The sequence below is a fragment of the Chelon labrosus genome, assembly GCF_963514085.1.
Source record: "Chelon labrosus genome assembly, chromosome: 9".
In the NCBI taxonomy this organism is placed as follows: Eukaryota; Metazoa; Chordata; class Actinopteri; order Mugiliformes; family Mugilidae; genus Chelon; species Chelon labrosus.
This window is the reverse complement of record NC_140359.1, coordinates 15,151,962-15,169,494: the sequence shown is the minus strand read 5'-3', so window position 1 is coordinate 15,169,494 and position 17,533 is coordinate 15,151,962. Positions and strand designations below refer to the sequence as shown.

The following is a 17,533-nucleotide window of genomic DNA, read 5'->3' as shown; positions in this document are numbered from 1 at the left end:
AGTTTAGCAAGCTCCAGTGTTGGGGAGTAACGGAATACATGTACCGGAGTTATGTATTCAGAATACAAATTATGAGTAACTGTATTCCGTTACAGTTACAATTTAAATAGTTGGTATTTAGAATACAGTTACATTGTTGAAATCAATGGATTACATGACGATACTTCTGTTTCACGAGTTTATTCACTTTCTAAATAAATTAAGTCAACTCCATGCATTTCCCAGAAGCCCCAATATGAAAACGAAAAAATTAGCTGCGTGATCAGTCACAATGGAGTCGGAAGAGGAGCTAGCAGAGGTAGAGCTGGAACCGGCACAACAGGGCAAGAATGCGTTTTCATCGTGGAGATTCAAAGATCATTTCACCTTCAAGAAAGAGAAGGGACGCAATATAACTGTGCAGTGCAATCTCTGCTTGCCTCATCCTGAAGTTGCAACACCTATGTTAGATATATTAGGTAATAACAAATTCTGTACAAAAACAGAATATTTTATGTTTGTCTATTTTCCCACATTAAACAGCTGAGTAAATAAAGAAACTGAAAAGGGAAAATTGGTAAATTCTTCACTTTTTTAACAAAGCAAAACATCTTTTGCATAAACATACCCTTATAGTCTTGTTTCTCTACAGCAAATTATAATATATAATTTGCACTTTAAGGGAGACTTGGGCCTAACACATTCAGCCAGTTGGAACAGAAGAACACACCAGAATAGGCCTGTTTAGTAAGCAGGATTTGATGGTCGCATTCCTACACTTATAAAATGCAATTCAATGTGGAAGTAATCCAAGTATTCAGAATACGTTACTCAGATTGAGTAATGTAACGGAATACGTTACAAATTACATTTTTGGGCATGTATTCTGTATTCTGTAACGGAATACATTTTGAAAGTATCCTTCCCAACACTGGCAAGCTCACACCTTGTCAAATAAATGCCACAATGATAAAATATGATCATCACAGAAACATTTATTTATCATGTGTATGTAAACCTGCACATACAACAAGACGCCAAGCGGTTCATGGAGCAAATCAAGATGCTACAAGAATATATTTAAAGGCCCAAGTCAAGCTTATTAACACAAAAATAACTAATAATTAGGGGGGGGGGGGGGGAAACCTGATGATAAAAATTTGATAATTATATTTGATAAATAAAATTATGTGGTGAAAATATATACATTCAAAATAATAATTTCCTTTGGAAACTGGAACTCCCAAGCCCTGCGATAGACTGGCAACCTGTCCCCGCAACCGTTCACAGGACAAGCTGTTACAGAAGACGAATGAATGAATGAATGAACTAGAACTCCCAATATAAACTATGATTCCTCCTACTTTTTATCTGTTGCATACATTTAATACACCGTACTATACAATACCTTAATACTAGTGAGGCCTTATGTTGTAGATCATACATTCTGCAACAGTGGTGCGACCAGAAAGTTACAGCGTAATCATGTCTGTGATTTTAAACAAAAATTAAGACAACTGAACTTAGTTTTATTGGAAGCCTTTCACCCTTCATCCAGGTTATCAATAAAATGCTTATACACCGATCAGGCATAGTAGTTTCCCATATGTGAGATTAATAAACATGTATTATGTCTTATGCCTTATAACATTATGACAGGAGAAGTAAATAACATTGACCATTTTGTGACAATTCATTGTTCTGCTGGGAAACTTTTGGACCTGGCATTCGTGTGGATGTTACGTAGACATGTACCACCCACTTAGACCAGACCAGACACCCCCACCCCATAGCAATGACACTCCTTGATGGGAGCAGCCATGCCCAGCAGGATGCAGCCTGACACAGACACACACACAACAACGGTTTAGGAACAACTAAAAAAACAGGAAAAACAGAACAAGCTGTTGTCCTCCAAATTCACTAGATACCAAGCTGATCAAGTATCGGTGGGATGCAGTGGAATAAACCTGATCCACAGAGGCACCTCACCCACCACAGGACACTCTCAGAAGGCCCATGTCCATTCTCTTATGATTCAGAGCTGTTTTAGAGAGACCTATTAAATATTAGGAAGGAGGTCATAATGTTATGCCCAATCAGTGTATCTGTGAAGACAGGTAGACAGGTTCTGCAGTCTTCACAACACAGTTAGGTCTTATTAAAAGTGTTTAAATAAATTTTTACCACGTTCACAAGCTGTTAGTGAAAATGCAGAACAAAATATTCTTATACGCTTCTATTCTCAGTCTCACTTTTGCAGATCATATAATATCTGGGCTGAAAATAAAAAGTCTGTTTATTTTGGACTAAATTATTATTATTTATTTTTTTTAAATTTTGAACAGGATGTCCTTGGAGAGTAGATCTGGATTTGGGTCACCAGTCCTTCCACCACCTAGGGGCAAGCCTCAGCACCAAGCAGGAATGTGCTACAAGGGGCTGATCGCCCCCTCCTCCCCGGAACTCAGGTCATATGCTGCACCTTAAAATGGGCTGTCATTACGGAGGCACTCCGACTGCAGCGGAACATTCATTATAAATGTTTCATTCAAACATAATTTCCCGGCAGCTTCCGAAATGAACATCAATGAGGGATCTGCGGAATCAAAGAAAGAGGTAAGATCAAAATCGTCCCCTCAGCTTTTGTAGTTAACTGCTGAATAAAGCATGAAGTTGAATTGTCCGTGCGTTTTGGTGGATTAAAAGGTGAACTAGTCTGCAGTAGACAACATGCGAACATAATGGTTTGTATCTGGAACCAATGAGATCAGCATGGCTAGTTGTGACTAGACATTTTGCATCTGTCTCCTGTGCAGCAATAAACTGAAACAATTATTCAAACACTGCTCGAGTCAACAATTAGATTGCACACTGAGGTTTGCAATAATGATCACAAAAAAAAAACTACAATAGAAATGTGTGATTTCAGACTTATCATAACTTTATTTGCTCTGACTGTCGTTGGCTGTCAACCCATCAAATATAATCATTTCATTACTCAGAGTGCGATAAGATTATGTTTGTGTACTTTGCATCGCAGTCAGAACGCATGTCAAAGTATTACTTTGAGAACCACCTTGAATAAGAACCACCTTGTTAGACACTTCTTTAAAGAAGTGTCTAACAAGGTGGTTCTTATTATAAGTTGGACCCAGTGTCTATAATTGCCAAGAAATCATTTTAAATAATACAGAAAAAAATAAAATAAAATAAATCCGTTAAAAGTTTTTGGTTGCCAGATTGTGGGAAAAAAATCGTAATCGTAGCCACTGATTTCTCCCCGTCTTCAGTTATAAATATCAATATGCTTAAAAAAAAAGGTTTTCGTGAAAAACACCCAGACCTGTTCCTGCTAACAACTGATTCATAAGTCTATAGTAAATGAGTTGCACTTATTAAAACGTTTAATTGCAAATTATAAACCCAGAACAAATAGCCTACCTCTTGGAGATTATTTACCCTTTCATTCACCCTGCATATATTTTTTAAAGACTTTAATAGGGTGGGGTGGTGCACAATAATCCGTTTGCCCGTTTTAATGGAGCAGGCTGACTGAATCAGCTCATTAAACTTCACTGACTGCTTTCCTAGTGTTTGGAACACAGGGGGCGTCCATAGCGTTTTTACTGCCCTTCACTGTGTGCAAGGCACATTCAGTCATTATATAAATTTATTTGATGCTTTGTGCATGCATGCACATGACACTTTCATGACACTTCAAGGACGGAACAACAGGGGGAAAAAATAGGTGACCTTACAGATGAAGACATGCTCTTTATATATTATAAATTCTGTGAACAAAAGTGAATTCTGTGACCTCTCAGCAGTCAGCTTCCTCATCAGTCCGCCTCATTCATGACAAATTTGGGCGGCTCAAAAGCTAAATTATCTTGATTTAATTTAGTTACGCACAATATGATGATGTGAAATAGACTATAGTCTGATTTGCGCCGCAACCTCTCCGGGTTTGGACTTGGGTACTTCTTTTCTTTCATTTCAAATAAATTTCAAGTTTTTGGATGAATGGCATTATGCCGTGAAATCACGATAAACAGGGTAAGTAACGCTGCGGATTCTCCACAGCCTAAGGTCACCTTATGACAACAGATCAATTGTATCATCCCCAGGATAAACTCGTCCTCCTTAACTTAAGTTTCCTGTTTGTGCGCAAGCAGTTGGAGGAGAGCTGCTCTGCGCACACAAGACTAGTAAACTCTGAGCAAAAGACCAGCGAGCAAACAACAAAATGACAGGAGAATACGTGAATGAGTATCAGCCTCTGCTCGTTAAAGGGATCAGAAAGCGGTCAAAGGTACGTGGATTGTAATGAATTGGGAGCTCTGATGGAGAAAGAAAGGCGTGGATGTGTCGTGGACGCAGCTTTCCATACGTGATAAATGAAAATGTTTTGAACGGTGCGTGTGTGTATCTGTCTTTCTGCTTTCAGTTCCCAAACATATCCATTCTGCTGGCCGCGTTTGCCGCTTGTATCGGGGGGACCTTTCAATATGGATATAATATATCTGTCATCAATGCACCCACATTGGTAATGACTCTGCTGCAACTCACTGGATTTATTTCTGCACAGAATGTATCATAATAATTTTGACAATTCTAGTTTATATGATAGCCTTCAGCCCAAAGATGTCAGAATGGACAGACTTTGTATTGCATTTGTATTATTGTCTTATAGAAACAGTGGAGATCCCCATTTCAACATAGGAAGAATAAAGTGGTCCACATCTGTCTAGTGCTCCTGATTGATAGCCACCTATTCTGAGCATTTAGCATATATGTCAGCACTGGTCCGAACACCTTTATACTCAGGTTACAAACCATTTTTACAATCACTAATGTACAATACCACTGCAAAGAATCAGAATAAATTGTTTAAAGTCATTTATATTACCCTGCATATACAAATGGATGTTTCTGGCTTCTTCTTTTATCTCCAGTATGTGCACGAGTTCATCAACCAGACCTGGAGGGAGCGTTACCAAACAGACATATCAGAAGACCTTCTCACCCTTCTCTGGTCCACTATTGTGTCCATATTCACCTTAGGAGGACTTATAGGAGCGACGATCGGTGGGACATTGTCTGTGAAGTTGGGAAGGTATTGAGGAAAAAAAAAGATGTACTGGCATAATTCTTTCACGTTTTATCTTTTTTTAGTTTGACGTCAAGGATTTGCGACTTTACTTTGTGTTGTTTTCCAGGAAAGGGACACTGCTGATCAATAATATATTTGCATTAACGGCTGCTCTGCTGATGGGCCTGAGTTACCCCACAGGATTATTTGAGTTACTCATCGTTGGACGTTTCTTTACTGGAATAAATGCAGGTAATTACTTCAGGGACATTTAAAGGATTAATTCTTGAAAACCTGTAGAGACAAATAGATGTATTAGATTCAAATCTTTATAAATGTGTTCTATTTGTATATCTATTTATTGTTTTTTCTTCTTGCAGGCATTGCCATCTGTGTTCAACCCCTTTATCTTGGGGAATTAGCTCCGACAGCGTTACGCGGTGCCATGGGAATGGGAACCTCAATTTTCATAACTGGTGGGATCTTAACTGGACAAGTAATTGGCCTCAAGTAAATGCTTACTATTACAATCATCCACATCCCATAGTCTATGCCTTATCAGATTTTTCACACAAGTCTATATGTCTTGATCTGACATGTTTGTGTGATTATACAGAGAGTTCCTGGGCAGAGAAGAGTACTGGCCCATACTTCTCTCCACCACTTGTATCCCAGCATTCCTGCAGCTCCTGATCCTGCCCTGGTTCCCAGAGAGTCCGCGTTACCTGCTCATAGACAAAAGAGACGATGAAGGGTGTAAGAAAGGTAAAATGACATAGCAAATGCTACACTACTACTTCCATTTTAGAATAAGCTGCAAAGATTTATTTAGTGCACACAATAGCGTAGTAAAAAAGTCTGAAAAGGTCGTCGACTCTCCTTCTGGGAAATTACCGGAGGCAGAGAAGTGTCTCTTAATGGCTGCTTGTATTAGCATGTGATCACATTCTGATAAGGGCACAGTAGCATGAAAAGAAACTTGTCTGACGCAGAAAACCTTCTGACAGGATTGTAAAAAAAAAACACAGAAGCCTAATCTGATGAGAAACACGGTGTCTACAGAAGACTTCGATCACAGTGTCATGTGTTTTTCTGTCTGCAGCTCTGAAGCAGCTCCACGGGACAGCTTACTGTGATGATGAACTGAAAGAAATTGAGAAGGAGAGGATAAATTTAGCAGGGCTCAAGACCAGGAAGCCCTGGGAGCTCTTGACTGATCGCAGTGTGCGCTGGCAACTCCTCACAATCCTGCTGCTCAACGCCGCCCAACAGCTGAATGGCATCAATGCTGTATGCACATAATGTTCCTCATAATGACCCCTTTGCAAACAAATGAAAACAGTCTATTTAACAAGTAACAAGGTCTGTAATTGTGTTTTTTAATTTGCCGTTCTTGTCTCTGTTTTCTGTAGATTTACTTCTACACAGATTACGTCTTCAAACAATCCGGTATTCCCACTGATAAAATAGCATATGCGACTGTGGGGACTGGTGCATGTGAATGCATCACTGCTTTAACATGTGTAAGTATGAGTGCCTCATGAAATATCCAAGTGTACTGCTATAATAAGCCATTCATTTCAGATTTTACCTAGCAAATTTAGAAATAATCTGCAAGAGACTTACAGCTACTGTAAAGGACGTCTCTATAATAAAACCATCAAGAAGACTAACCATCGAAAGGAAAAACACAGCAAAAGAGTCCAAAAATGTGAAATTGCATGTTACAAACTTGACAACATCCCGTGAAAGGTCAGAGGTCTTCAGAGGACTGGTTTCTTGTCTTGTGGCATGCTGTGTCTCTCACAGGGTATGCTCATCGAATCTCTGGGGCGGAAAATACTCATCATGGGAGGATACATTCTGATGAGTATCTGCTGCATTTTATTCACGCTGACGCTCACTTTCCAGGTAATTAATCTCGAGACCAGACTTTGACAAAAACTGACATTTCAACCACTGTTTTGTGCATTCATGCTCCTCCTAGCTTGTGCTAACATTTCTTCTGTGCGTTTTCCTTTCTCTCAGGATGTCAGCCCAGTCTTTCCGTACTTGAGCATGGCGTGTGTTTTTGCTTTTATCCTGAGTTTTGGCCTCGGACCAGGTAACTGCCTCTTAGTTACTTTTTTGCTCCATTGAGCAAATGTTGTGCCTCAACACTTTATAACAGCGATTTCTTTTGTTGTTTCTTTTTCTGTGAAGGTGGCGTGACCAACATTTTAACAACTGAGCTGTTCACACAAAACTCCCGCCCTGCAGCATACATACTTGCAGGGTCGGTGAACTGGTCAAGTTTCTTCCTTGTCGGCCTAGTCTTCCCCTTTATTGTGGTAGGTGTTAAGAATAAGAATAAATATATGTTCCTTTTGAAAGGATCACTACCTGGCACATTTAAAAACAAAGAGGCAAGTTTGGATGTTGGAAACAGTCAGACTCACTCCGGGTTTATTTTCACAGATTGGACTGCAGCAGTACTGTTTCCTGGTCTTCTTGGGCATCTGCTGCTCGATGGCAACATACATTTACTTTGTCGTTCCCGAGACCAAGAACAAAACATTTCTTGAAATCCAGAATGAGTTCAAGTCCTCCAACAAGAGAAAGGACAGCAGTTCTGCTGGAGCAGGGACAACACTTTTGTCATCCTCTATATGAAAAATGGACCTCACGATTCAAGCTTCTTTATCTCTCACAGTATTCATGTCACAAAGATGGGCGAGGAGGATCTGTAGTCACACACACAATTAAATCAGTGACGCAGCATAGTAATCACTTATACTGTAAAAAACCATGGTGCCGTCAGAGATGCACATGGTAGCTATAACTGCGTATCTTTTGTTAACCTGTACATTAAAAATGAAACTGATGTGATAAAATCCAGTTTGTACAACTTTTAATAAAAAGGGTGCTCAACTGATATTTTTCAATAAAGATAATGTAAAACCAACCAGTGCGAACAAGCTCAGAGTGAACTTTTCTGGCCATTTGGGCTGCTTGATGGTTTAGTATTGGTAAGCCTTCAGTGTGGCATGTGATCCGGAGAACAAAGGCCTCACTGATACGTTTGTCATGCGTGTACTTACAGGGGTGGAAATAGTATTAGCAAGAGCAATTCAAGTGATACTTGCCCAAAATATTGAAAAATATGAAAAGAAGTTAAAAAGATAAGTAATTTTGAAAGTACTTTAACAGTTATTTGGTGTAAGTCAACACCTAACTGTGGCCAGCTCTTTAATTTTCTTCAATAAGGTCAATATATAATCAATAAATTACCATAAGATTATTATTATTACTATAAAATGTACTCTGAAGTACAAGCAAGCAATGAGTTTTGGCTATTCAATTACAGTAATCCCTCTGAATACCCGGTCTTGAGTGTTTGGCTCAAATCCCCAACTCATATAATAGGCTTAACTCCAAAACCAAGCACGGCGGCCATGAGGAAAGAGTGATCAGATCAGATTTATGTCTTTCACTGAAATATCTTTATTTACCACCAAACAGCTGGCGTAACAGTTCATTGTAAGGCAACGGATTAGGTACAATGAGCATCCAAAAAAAGGAGATACTCTCTGATTGAAACAGCGTATCAGGACAAGAAGCTCAGCAGTGCAACTAACTCCTGATTTGAATGACGTGCTTCACTTGGCAGGAAAATGTAGGCAGCCAATTATTACCAGTCTGCTTCTGATTTGAAGCAAAAAAAGCTGTTGCCTCAGCAGGAATCAAAGAGCGTACATGACCAACTTAAACTGTCAGGGCTACTAAGTAGAAACAAGCTGTGGTCCTTTGTTGAACCTTCCTTCCTCCTGCTCACTGTGCACTGTGTACGACGCACCCTGCTGCCTCAAGAATCCATTTAGTGTACATGACAGTTTTTGTGATATATACACACACTAGATGAAAAAGAAAACCCAAAACACTAATCCTGACACAGGGCCTTTGTATAAAACAGGGCTTTGAAACTAGGAAATAATACAGTTTATCATTTTGGATTATATCAAATTTGGAAAGATGTTTTAAAAAAAAGAAGACCATAAAAACAGTCAATCACCTACCTGTCACTTATGTATGTATAAGTAGATACAATGCTGCTGCACATAAAACTGGATATACAGTATGTCGACTCTTTGAAGTCTTTAGGATTATAAATATTGTTTTAATGTCGACTCTTGGGGAACTGGATTATCTCAAAGTTTCTATCTCAAAATTATTTTATAACGACATCATTATTAATTTTAAAAAAAGATTTTACAGAATAACCTCCATCTCTCCACTGTATACTGGATCTATCAGTGACAAACATGACAAATGACACGTCCCAGATGTTTGCTTGTGACGTCAGGGAGAACCAGGCTGCTGCTCGCCTCAGGATGCATGTTGTGTGGATCACATGCCGAGCAAAGGAACACAAGTTCTTTGCCACGGAGATCCCACTCCAGCGTTTTGGCAACCAACTATATGCTGTGGCATGTCTCTTTACAGACTATAAATTGACCTCTTGTATGGAGTTAGGTTTCTGTTCACATTTACACATCTGTAAAGTAACAAATACTAATAAATATCTGAAAGACTGGAATCAGCTAATTACTATTAAAAATTGGCAATTGTGACGGAAAATTTAACATAAGTCATGGATTATATCATAATAGTGTGTTCATTGTGCTTATTGTGCTTGTGTAACGGAAATCTAGTGGAGTACCAAACTCTGTGAGGTATCTGCAGCTATCTGAGTTTGAACCAGCCTATCTGTTGCCCTGACATGGTGTTGCTACTTATCAGCTCACTGCTCATCAAGGTCGTCTACTAACACTATAAATGATGATGAGACTCCTTTTTGTCTTTGCACAATTGTGTACTCCCTGCTGGACTCTGTGTACTTGCTGTGTAACACACTGCTGGATCATATCATGAGAGGGTCCACAATGCAATGTCAAAACAGAAACTTCCTGGGCAATATAACTATGGTTGTGACTGTGACTATGTGCCTACTCCTACTTGATTATTTTCGCTCTCTGTCCTTCCCTTCCTCTCTGTCCTCCTCTCTTACCCTTAGCTGTCATCCATAACGTAGACACAACGACCAAACTGAATTGATCCACAACAACTTATAACAATGTTCTAGTAATTTAATTGTGACTTTCTCTCACCTGAATCTGTCTGTTTTTTTTTTTTTTTTTTTCCAAAGTAGAAAACTTTTACAAACTAAAGTAATGAACGACATCAGCTATGTAGCTACATTGATGCAGCCTGAAGACTAAAAGCTCAGAAAGATTACATTAGTTGATCATTTCTAGCGAACCAACCTTTATCAGCTAACGTCTTTCACGCTATTTAAACAGATAAGACAACATTAATCCCATGATATCCTTTTGCACATTTGTTAATGTTTCTGGTAATGTGCATGAAAGAGAAATTTGCAGCAGGGGGGGAGGAGAGAGAGATGCCTTCCCACTGGAAAATGAACATGTAACACTTCATTGCACCAAATACAGTATACAGAGAAATAATATTTGGTTACTCGTAGCAATATTTCACTATGTGGACTCTTAAGCATGACAGAAAGATTTTAAAAGAGCTTAATATGGATAAAAGGTTGTCGTATTGTTGTTGTTCTCGGTTTAATCGCTTGTTCCACATTCGTCCAGTTGGTGGCGGTAAAGCATCTCTAAGCTGGTTTCACGACCGCTATTAAAACAAACGAAGAAGAAGAAGAATAAGCCCCTCCCTCCAACATGGCGACCTAGAGGACCGTACACGCTCGTTTGTTGACATTTATTTAAAACCTACTTTACGCCGTGTTTGTGGATTTACAGCTACTACAACCATGTCGAGACTCATCGTTAAAAACCTCCCTAACGGGGTAAGTAGACCGCTCAGATATCCGCAGACAGTAACGACAGCATGTCGCTTGAGCCCATCTGAAAATAACTGTGTCTTGGTTGCAGATGAAGGAGGAGAGGTTCAAGTCGATGTTTGCCGACTTTGGCACCCTGACCGACTGCTCTCTGAAGTTTACTAAAGACGGCAAGTTCCGCAAGTTCGGCTTCGTGGGGTTTAAAGCCGAGGAGGACGCTACCAGAGCCTTGAAACATTTCCACAAGAGCTTCGTGGACACGTCCAGAGTGACGGTATGACTTCAGTCGACTGAACACGAGTCTTGTTGACGTTTTCGTTTTTCCCACATGTGAACCAGTGGCTGTCGTTTCCTGCAGGTGGAGATGTGTAAAGCATTTGGAGACCCCACTAAAGCCAAAGCCTGGAGTAAACACACACAGAGCTCAGGCCAGGACAAACCGTCTGCTCCTCCTCCTGACACTGAGAGCAAAAAGGTAGGCAGACCTGTAGACATAGAAAATGACATGAATGTTTCAGCCTTCCCTCTAGAGAATAAAAGTTAAAGCAATAAAAATAAGCTCTACTTTATCCCTTCAATACAGTGTGTTGTAGTACATTGATACTGATAATGTAGCAACATTTCTATGTTTCAGCATTCAGTTATCTAATGTGTTTTGTACCATGTTTAGTAAAATTTGTTTTGCTTTGTATCTCAGAAAAAGAACGAGAAAAAGGAAACCAGCAGTGCTCTGGGAAATGTAAGTACATATGTAACTTTTTTTTAGCTGCAATATTAATGGTAATAATATAAGTCTTTGAGCTGCAGAGTAGAGGCCACATTTTAATGTTGTGTACACAAAGAGTTACCAGGAAATTCTGCTAATTACTTCATCTTTGCACGTTCGCATTCTCGTCCCGTTTCAGCTGGAAGAGGAACCAGGATTCAAGGAGTTTCTGTCAGTGCATCAGAACCGAAGCCAAGTACCGACCTGGGCGAACGACGCCGATCCCGACGATGGGCCGAAGAAAACTCAGAGCAAGAAGAAACCTGCTTCAGATGATTACCTCAACTTTGATTCAGACCAGTCAGAGGATGAGGATGAAGCAGGAGAATATGATGATGAGGAAGAAGATGAAGGTTGGTTGCTGATTTGTGGTGCAGGCAAATGAAAGGTGTATCGTAATTTTGACCTTTCATCCTCTTAAATCTACCTAGGCTATAAGCTGTACAAAAAAATCATATGCACATCCTGACAAAAAATAGAAATACAACAAAAAATAGAAATGAAATAAAAACTTGGAAATATACAAAATGAATGTAAAATGAAAGTAATGTTGTTGGTTTCAGGTTCCACTAAGGAAGCACTGAAGTCTGGCTTATCTGATATGGACTACCTGCGCTCAAAGATGGCAAAAACAGAGGATATAATGGAGGACAGTGATGAGAAGAACGATGGTGACGATGAAGAACAGGATGACAGTCCTGTGCAGCCCACAGACAGTGCCTATGAAAGTGGTGACAGAGAAAAGACCGTAACCTCAGCTTCCTCTGAGGAGGATAAGAAGCAGAGCAAAGGAAAGAAAAGTGGCAAGCAAGAGGTGATTGTTGAGACGCTGCTGTTCAGTGTCGCACATAATCTGTTCATTACTTCTTCTGGTTTAAACCCACATCTGTTTGTTGCAGATGGAGCCGACAACAGAGTTCACAGTGAAACTGAGAGGAGCCCCGTTCAACGTTAAAGAGGTGAGTGAACCTCCTGATTTCGGAGATCTGGTGTATATGTTCTGCCCTGAAAAGTGTATTTCAATGTATCTTCGTATCCGACATCAACAGCAACAAATTCGAGAGTTCATGACTCCGCTGAAGCCTGCGGCTATCAGGATTGGGAAGAATGAAAGTGGAAATAGAACAGGTACGTTATACTGAAGGCCTTTTAATGTTATTCTCAACATCGCGTTTGTACAACATTCACCGTACATATGTACTATTCTGGAGATTCTCCCTGAGAACTGAATACGTTTAATCTCTCTTTGCATTCACACCATTAGTAGTAACACTGGTGAAGATGGAGTACTTTCTCCCACAGTTACAGAAACTATGAAACAGGTCCTCTTGTCTGAAAGTGCTTTAGGTGTTTCGATAAACTGTATACAGGACCAAGTATCAGCTCGTGTGTGTGTTACTGTATGTTTGTGTTTCAGGCTATGTGTATGCGGACCTGCACTCTGAAGAGGAGGTGAAAAAGGCCTTGACGAAGAATAAAGATTACATAGGTGAGAGATATTATGACTCCATCTTCCTCCACCAGTGCATGTAAAAGTTGCCTTGGTTAAAAATGACACACCTTGTATACCTTTCATCTGCGTTTTCAGGGGGGCGTTACATTGAGGTCTTCCGTGTGGATGCCTTTGCGGCTAAGGGAAATAGGGACAGGAAGGACAAAGAAATTGACAGAAACTTCACCAGGAAGCTCAAGGAGGATGAGGAGGAGGAAGATGTTTCGGAGACGGGGCGACTCTTCATTAGAAATCTTCCTTACACCTGCACAGAGGAAGAGCTTAAAGAGCTGTTTGCTAAACATGGTGAATTTTAAAAAGCCAATACAATACATACACTCATTCATTTCAAGTTTTCACTTGCACAAGTTAGAGCGTTAAAATTGTACCATCTTCACAGGTCCTTTAACTGATGTGCTATTCCCTATTGACAATCTGACCAAGAAACCTAAAGGGTTTGCTTTTGTAACGTATATGATACCGGAGAACGCCGTGACAGCTCTTGCTCAACTAGATGGTCATATATTTCAGGTATTTATCGCTCACAGTTTGAGATATCTCTAAACCTCTTTATAACATTTACTCAGTGGATGTGTAATCACTTGGTGCCATCTGTTAAAACAGCCAGGAAACATTATGCTCTTATCTGTCTTGGGTTTTAGGGGAGAATGCTTCACCTACTTCCATCCACAGTGAAGAAAGAAAAGACAGAATCCTCCGACGCTGGTGGTCCCGGCTCCTCATCTTACAAACGACAAAGAGATGCTAAAAGTAAAACTACAAGTTCCAGGTATATGCCCGCTTCTTCTTTGTGTGTGTTGTTTTCTATCTTTTTAGTTTTTTAACATCAATTTCCTGCCTTTTTTTTTTCTAGTTCACACAACTGGAACACATTGTTTCTGGGTACAAGTGCAGTGGCAGATGCCATTGCTGAAAAATACAACACCACCAAAAGCCAAGTCCTGGACCATGTCAGTGACTTTGCTTCTTCTATCTTACATCAGATGCTGTTACAACAGCATGTTAAATATTAAGGATAACACAACCTGATCCTTTGTTTTCCTGTGCAGGAGTCAAAGGGAAGTGTTGCAGTGAGGATGGCTCTTGGAGAGACGCAGATCGTCCAGGAAACTCGACAGTTCCTACTGGACAACGGTGTCAGTCTGGATTCTTTTAGTCAGGTAAGTTCAATATAAACTTTGCTTTACTTCCTGCTAAACTCTCTGAACACAGCACTTAATCCTGATATGTTGGTTATTCCCTCCTTGTGTCGCTTCTTGTACAGGCAGCCGCAGCCAGAAGCACAACTGTGATCCTGGTTAAAAACCTTCCAGCCGGAGTGACGGCGTCAGAGCTCGAGGAGCTCTTCTCACCTCATGGCTCTTTGGGCAGAGTGTTGCTGCCACCGTCAGGGCTCAGCGCGATCGTCGAGTTCCTGGAGCCAACTGAAGCAAAACGAGCCTTCACGCGACTGGCTTATAGCAAGGTGGGCGTAGCTTTTCATCTGCAGCAGTCAATTTTAAGAAAACATAGCAGATTTACTTTTCAACATAGAGCTCTAAACACGTGGACAATATTTCTTCAACGATCAAACATTCCTACTTAGGTGTTTACAGTGACGCTGAACAAAATGTCCCACAGTTATTCAGGCTGCAGTCACAACTCTGGCCAGCATGACCCTCAGTCAGTCAGAAGGCAAGATGTTTTTGTTTAGTTTACATTTAATTTAATGTAAATACATGCTCATCTGTGAGCACTGGATGATGCAAAGTGGAGTTTTGGGTCTGTCAGAAATATATTAGAAGAAAACAAAACTTTCGACAACACTAAATTTATTCAATCCAAGAAGATGATTAAGACACACCGAGATAGACACACACTTTCAGTCACACTGCCCAGATTGATTTCCAATTCATTCATCTTTTTACACCATGGAGGGCAAACATGCTAAAAGAATTTATTAATTCGGACCGTAGAGAAGGCAACAATTGACCACTTACTGCTTTACTACTACCATAGGCCACTAACTTGTTAATCGCTGCCATATGTATTGACTATTTTATTTTCTCTCACATCAGTTCCACCATGTCCCATTGTATCTCGAGTGGGCACCTGTCGGGGTGTTTGTGTCAGCCAAACCAAAGCCAGGTAGACTCCTTCAAATGCTCATAAAACTGACAGTCTTGATATTTTCGAGATGAAAATAACCAGAATATATATATTTTATCCTTATTTAACAAAGAGGAGGCAGTGGAAGTGGAGAAGAAGGAGAAAGAGGAGGAGGAGGAGGAAGAAGACGAAGAGGAGGAGGAGGAGGAATCTGTTCCTGGTTCAACACTGTTCATTAAGAATCTTAATTTCAGCACGACAGAGGAGAAACTACAAGAGGTAGATCAGTTCATAAACTCAACCCTCTGTTATATACGGTGACATTTTTATTGATAGATAGACTTGATATGTAACTTTGTTTTCTTCATTTATTGCAGACATTCTCCAAATGTGGCAAAGTCAAATCCTGTACCATCTCCAAGAAGAAAGATAAAGCAGGTATCTAAAATCATAACTGGAGTCACTCATTTGAAAAAGGACCAAGCTGTGATTCATAAGTTTAGATACTTTGTAGACAAAGAGAACCATTATCATGATTCAACCACAGTTCATTCTAAAAAAGCGTTTTGTAAAGTTGTAGAAACACGAAACTAGAATTATTCAATTGATTATATTAATTTTGTCAGTGATGTAGGCTTGAACTGCTCTCACTGTTCAAATTACTTTTTACTGAAGGTTACAAAAGAAGAGAGCATGATTTTCCACTCCACAGTGCTGTTACATGGTATCTAGTTTGATGACAGACTGTTAGTTTTGTGTCTCATGTTGGTTGTTTTGAATTCCAGGTAAAATGCTGTCTATGGGTTATGGATTTGTTCAGTATCAGACAGCAGAGGCAGCACAGAAGGCCATGAGGCAGCTACAGGTATCAGCCCCGCTTCCTCACTATAACCCTCGCAGCCTTTTTCTGCAACCTGATTTTTGGCTAATATGTGATCTATCTCTTGCAACCCTCCACTAGCACTGTACTCTGGATGATCACCAGTTAGAGCTGAAGATTTCTGAGAAAGCCACAAGGTAAGAAACAAATGGGTTTGTGACTTTGTCTTGTATAGATGGAGGTCCAATAATTAGATTTACAAAAAATGTCTTGGAACGGGTAGTGAAATTAAGTGTGCCTGGGAATATAAAGCTTTTCATTATTTTGATAGAGTCATGTGTGCTGTCACTGCTTAATCAGTTATTTGCCCGTGTGCAGAACTACTGAGTCGTCCCGCAAGAAGAAGCAAGCTGAGAAGAAGCAGACGGGATCCAAGATCCTTGTGCGCAATGTTCCCTTCCAAGCTACTGTCCGGGAAATTCGAGAACTCTTCTGGTAGCTGTCACACGCACACACAGCTGTTTTTGTATTCACACTGTGTAGATCGAAATTATTTAACACTGTGATTTCTACATATTTTTTCAGTACATTTGGAGAGCTGAAGTTTGTCCGTCTCCCAAAGAAAGCAGCTGGTTCAGGAAATCATAGGGGCTTTGGTTTTGTAGATTTCCTCACCAAGCAGGATGCTAAGGTTTGGGCATGATATTTGTTTTTAGGCATTAAAACAAATACAAGGGTTTAATACTTAAGCATAGTAGACTGTACAATCTATAACTTGTATACTTATTAGATATAACTTTTTATATTGCATTCCTCTGTTTTCCCCCCATAGAGAGCTTTTGCTGCGCTGTGCCACAGCACCCATCTGTACGGGAGACGTCTTGTGCTAGAGTGGGCCGATGCCGAGGAAACGGTAGAAACACTCAGACGGAAAACAGCTGAACATTTTCACGGTAAAAATACACTTTTAAACAAAGTACAGAATCACATCCATTAATGGAAAGCAGATAGTTTTATTAATTAATCTAATTTCTTTCCATGTCAGTGGCTAACAAAAAGCAGCGAAAAGCAGAGGTTATGGAAGGAATTCTGGAGACGATGGAAACCGATGGCGTCGTGGAGGACTGAGGTCGCTGAACGTTGCTCAACCTGTTGGAATAAGAAGAAAATAAGGACTAAATGGTGTCTGCAAGAGGAGCAAATTATGATAAATTTATTAAATGATTAAAGTTTTCTTCAGAATTTCCCATGTTTTGTATAGAACAATAACTCAAAGAGACATGATGTTGCTGGTGTCAGTTTTTATATAAAATTTTAAGATTTCAAAGCTACACTAGTGTCTCTTGTTCGTGTGTGATGGATCTGAAATACAGCAATTGTCTGCTTATGAACTATAGCACATACCATAATGGGAAATT

At 39.9% G+C, this 17,533-nt stretch overlaps 2 protein-coding genes across 4 annotated transcripts; both read left to right on the top strand.

Annotated features, from left to right (window-relative positions):
• Positions 1–3,761: 3,761 nt before the first annotated feature.
• slc2a11b (solute carrier family 2 member 11b) lies at positions 3,762–8,254 on the top strand. 3 transcript variants are annotated; one of them, XM_084552311.1, is made up of 12 exons: positions 3,762–4,294; positions 4,430–4,528; positions 4,938–5,098; positions 5,202–5,326; positions 5,455–5,584; positions 5,691–5,839; positions 6,177–6,364; positions 6,487–6,597; positions 6,884–6,985; positions 7,103–7,178; positions 7,277–7,404; positions 7,532–8,254. In XM_084552311.1, the coding sequence occupies exons 1-12, from the start codon at positions 4,229–4,231 to the stop codon at positions 7,724–7,726; spliced, it is 1,530 nt and encodes a 509-aa protein (XP_084408437.1). In that variant the 5' UTR covers positions 3,762–4,228; the 3' UTR covers positions 7,727–8,254. The 3 variants fall into 3 exon arrangements, with proteins under 3 accessions (XP_084408437.1, XP_084408436.1, XP_084408435.1); XM_084552310.1 differs by having other exon boundaries at positions 4,262–4,528; XM_084552309.1 differs by having other exon boundaries at positions 4,262–4,528; positions 7,277–7,753.
• Positions 8,255–10,803: 2,549 nt separating this feature from the next.
• Positions 10,804–17,529, top strand: rbm19 (RNA binding motif protein 19). The gene is made up of 24 exons (XM_084550984.1): positions 10,804–10,934; positions 11,020–11,202; positions 11,287–11,403; positions 11,626–11,667; positions 11,834–12,047; positions 12,258–12,508; positions 12,594–12,653; positions 12,744–12,822; positions 13,112–13,183; positions 13,283–13,492; positions 13,587–13,717; positions 13,849–13,976; positions 14,061–14,157; positions 14,257–14,367; positions 14,472–14,672; positions 15,265–15,334; positions 15,429–15,574; positions 15,673–15,733; positions 16,081–16,160; positions 16,257–16,312; positions 16,494–16,610; positions 16,701–16,806; positions 16,948–17,068; positions 17,161–17,529. The coding sequence occupies exons 1-24, from the start codon at positions 10,899–10,901 to the stop codon at positions 17,241–17,243; spliced, it is 2,772 nt and encodes a 923-aa protein (XP_084407110.1). The 5' UTR covers positions 10,804–10,898; the 3' UTR covers positions 17,244–17,529.
• The last annotated feature ends 4 nt before the right edge of the window (positions 17,530–17,533 follow it).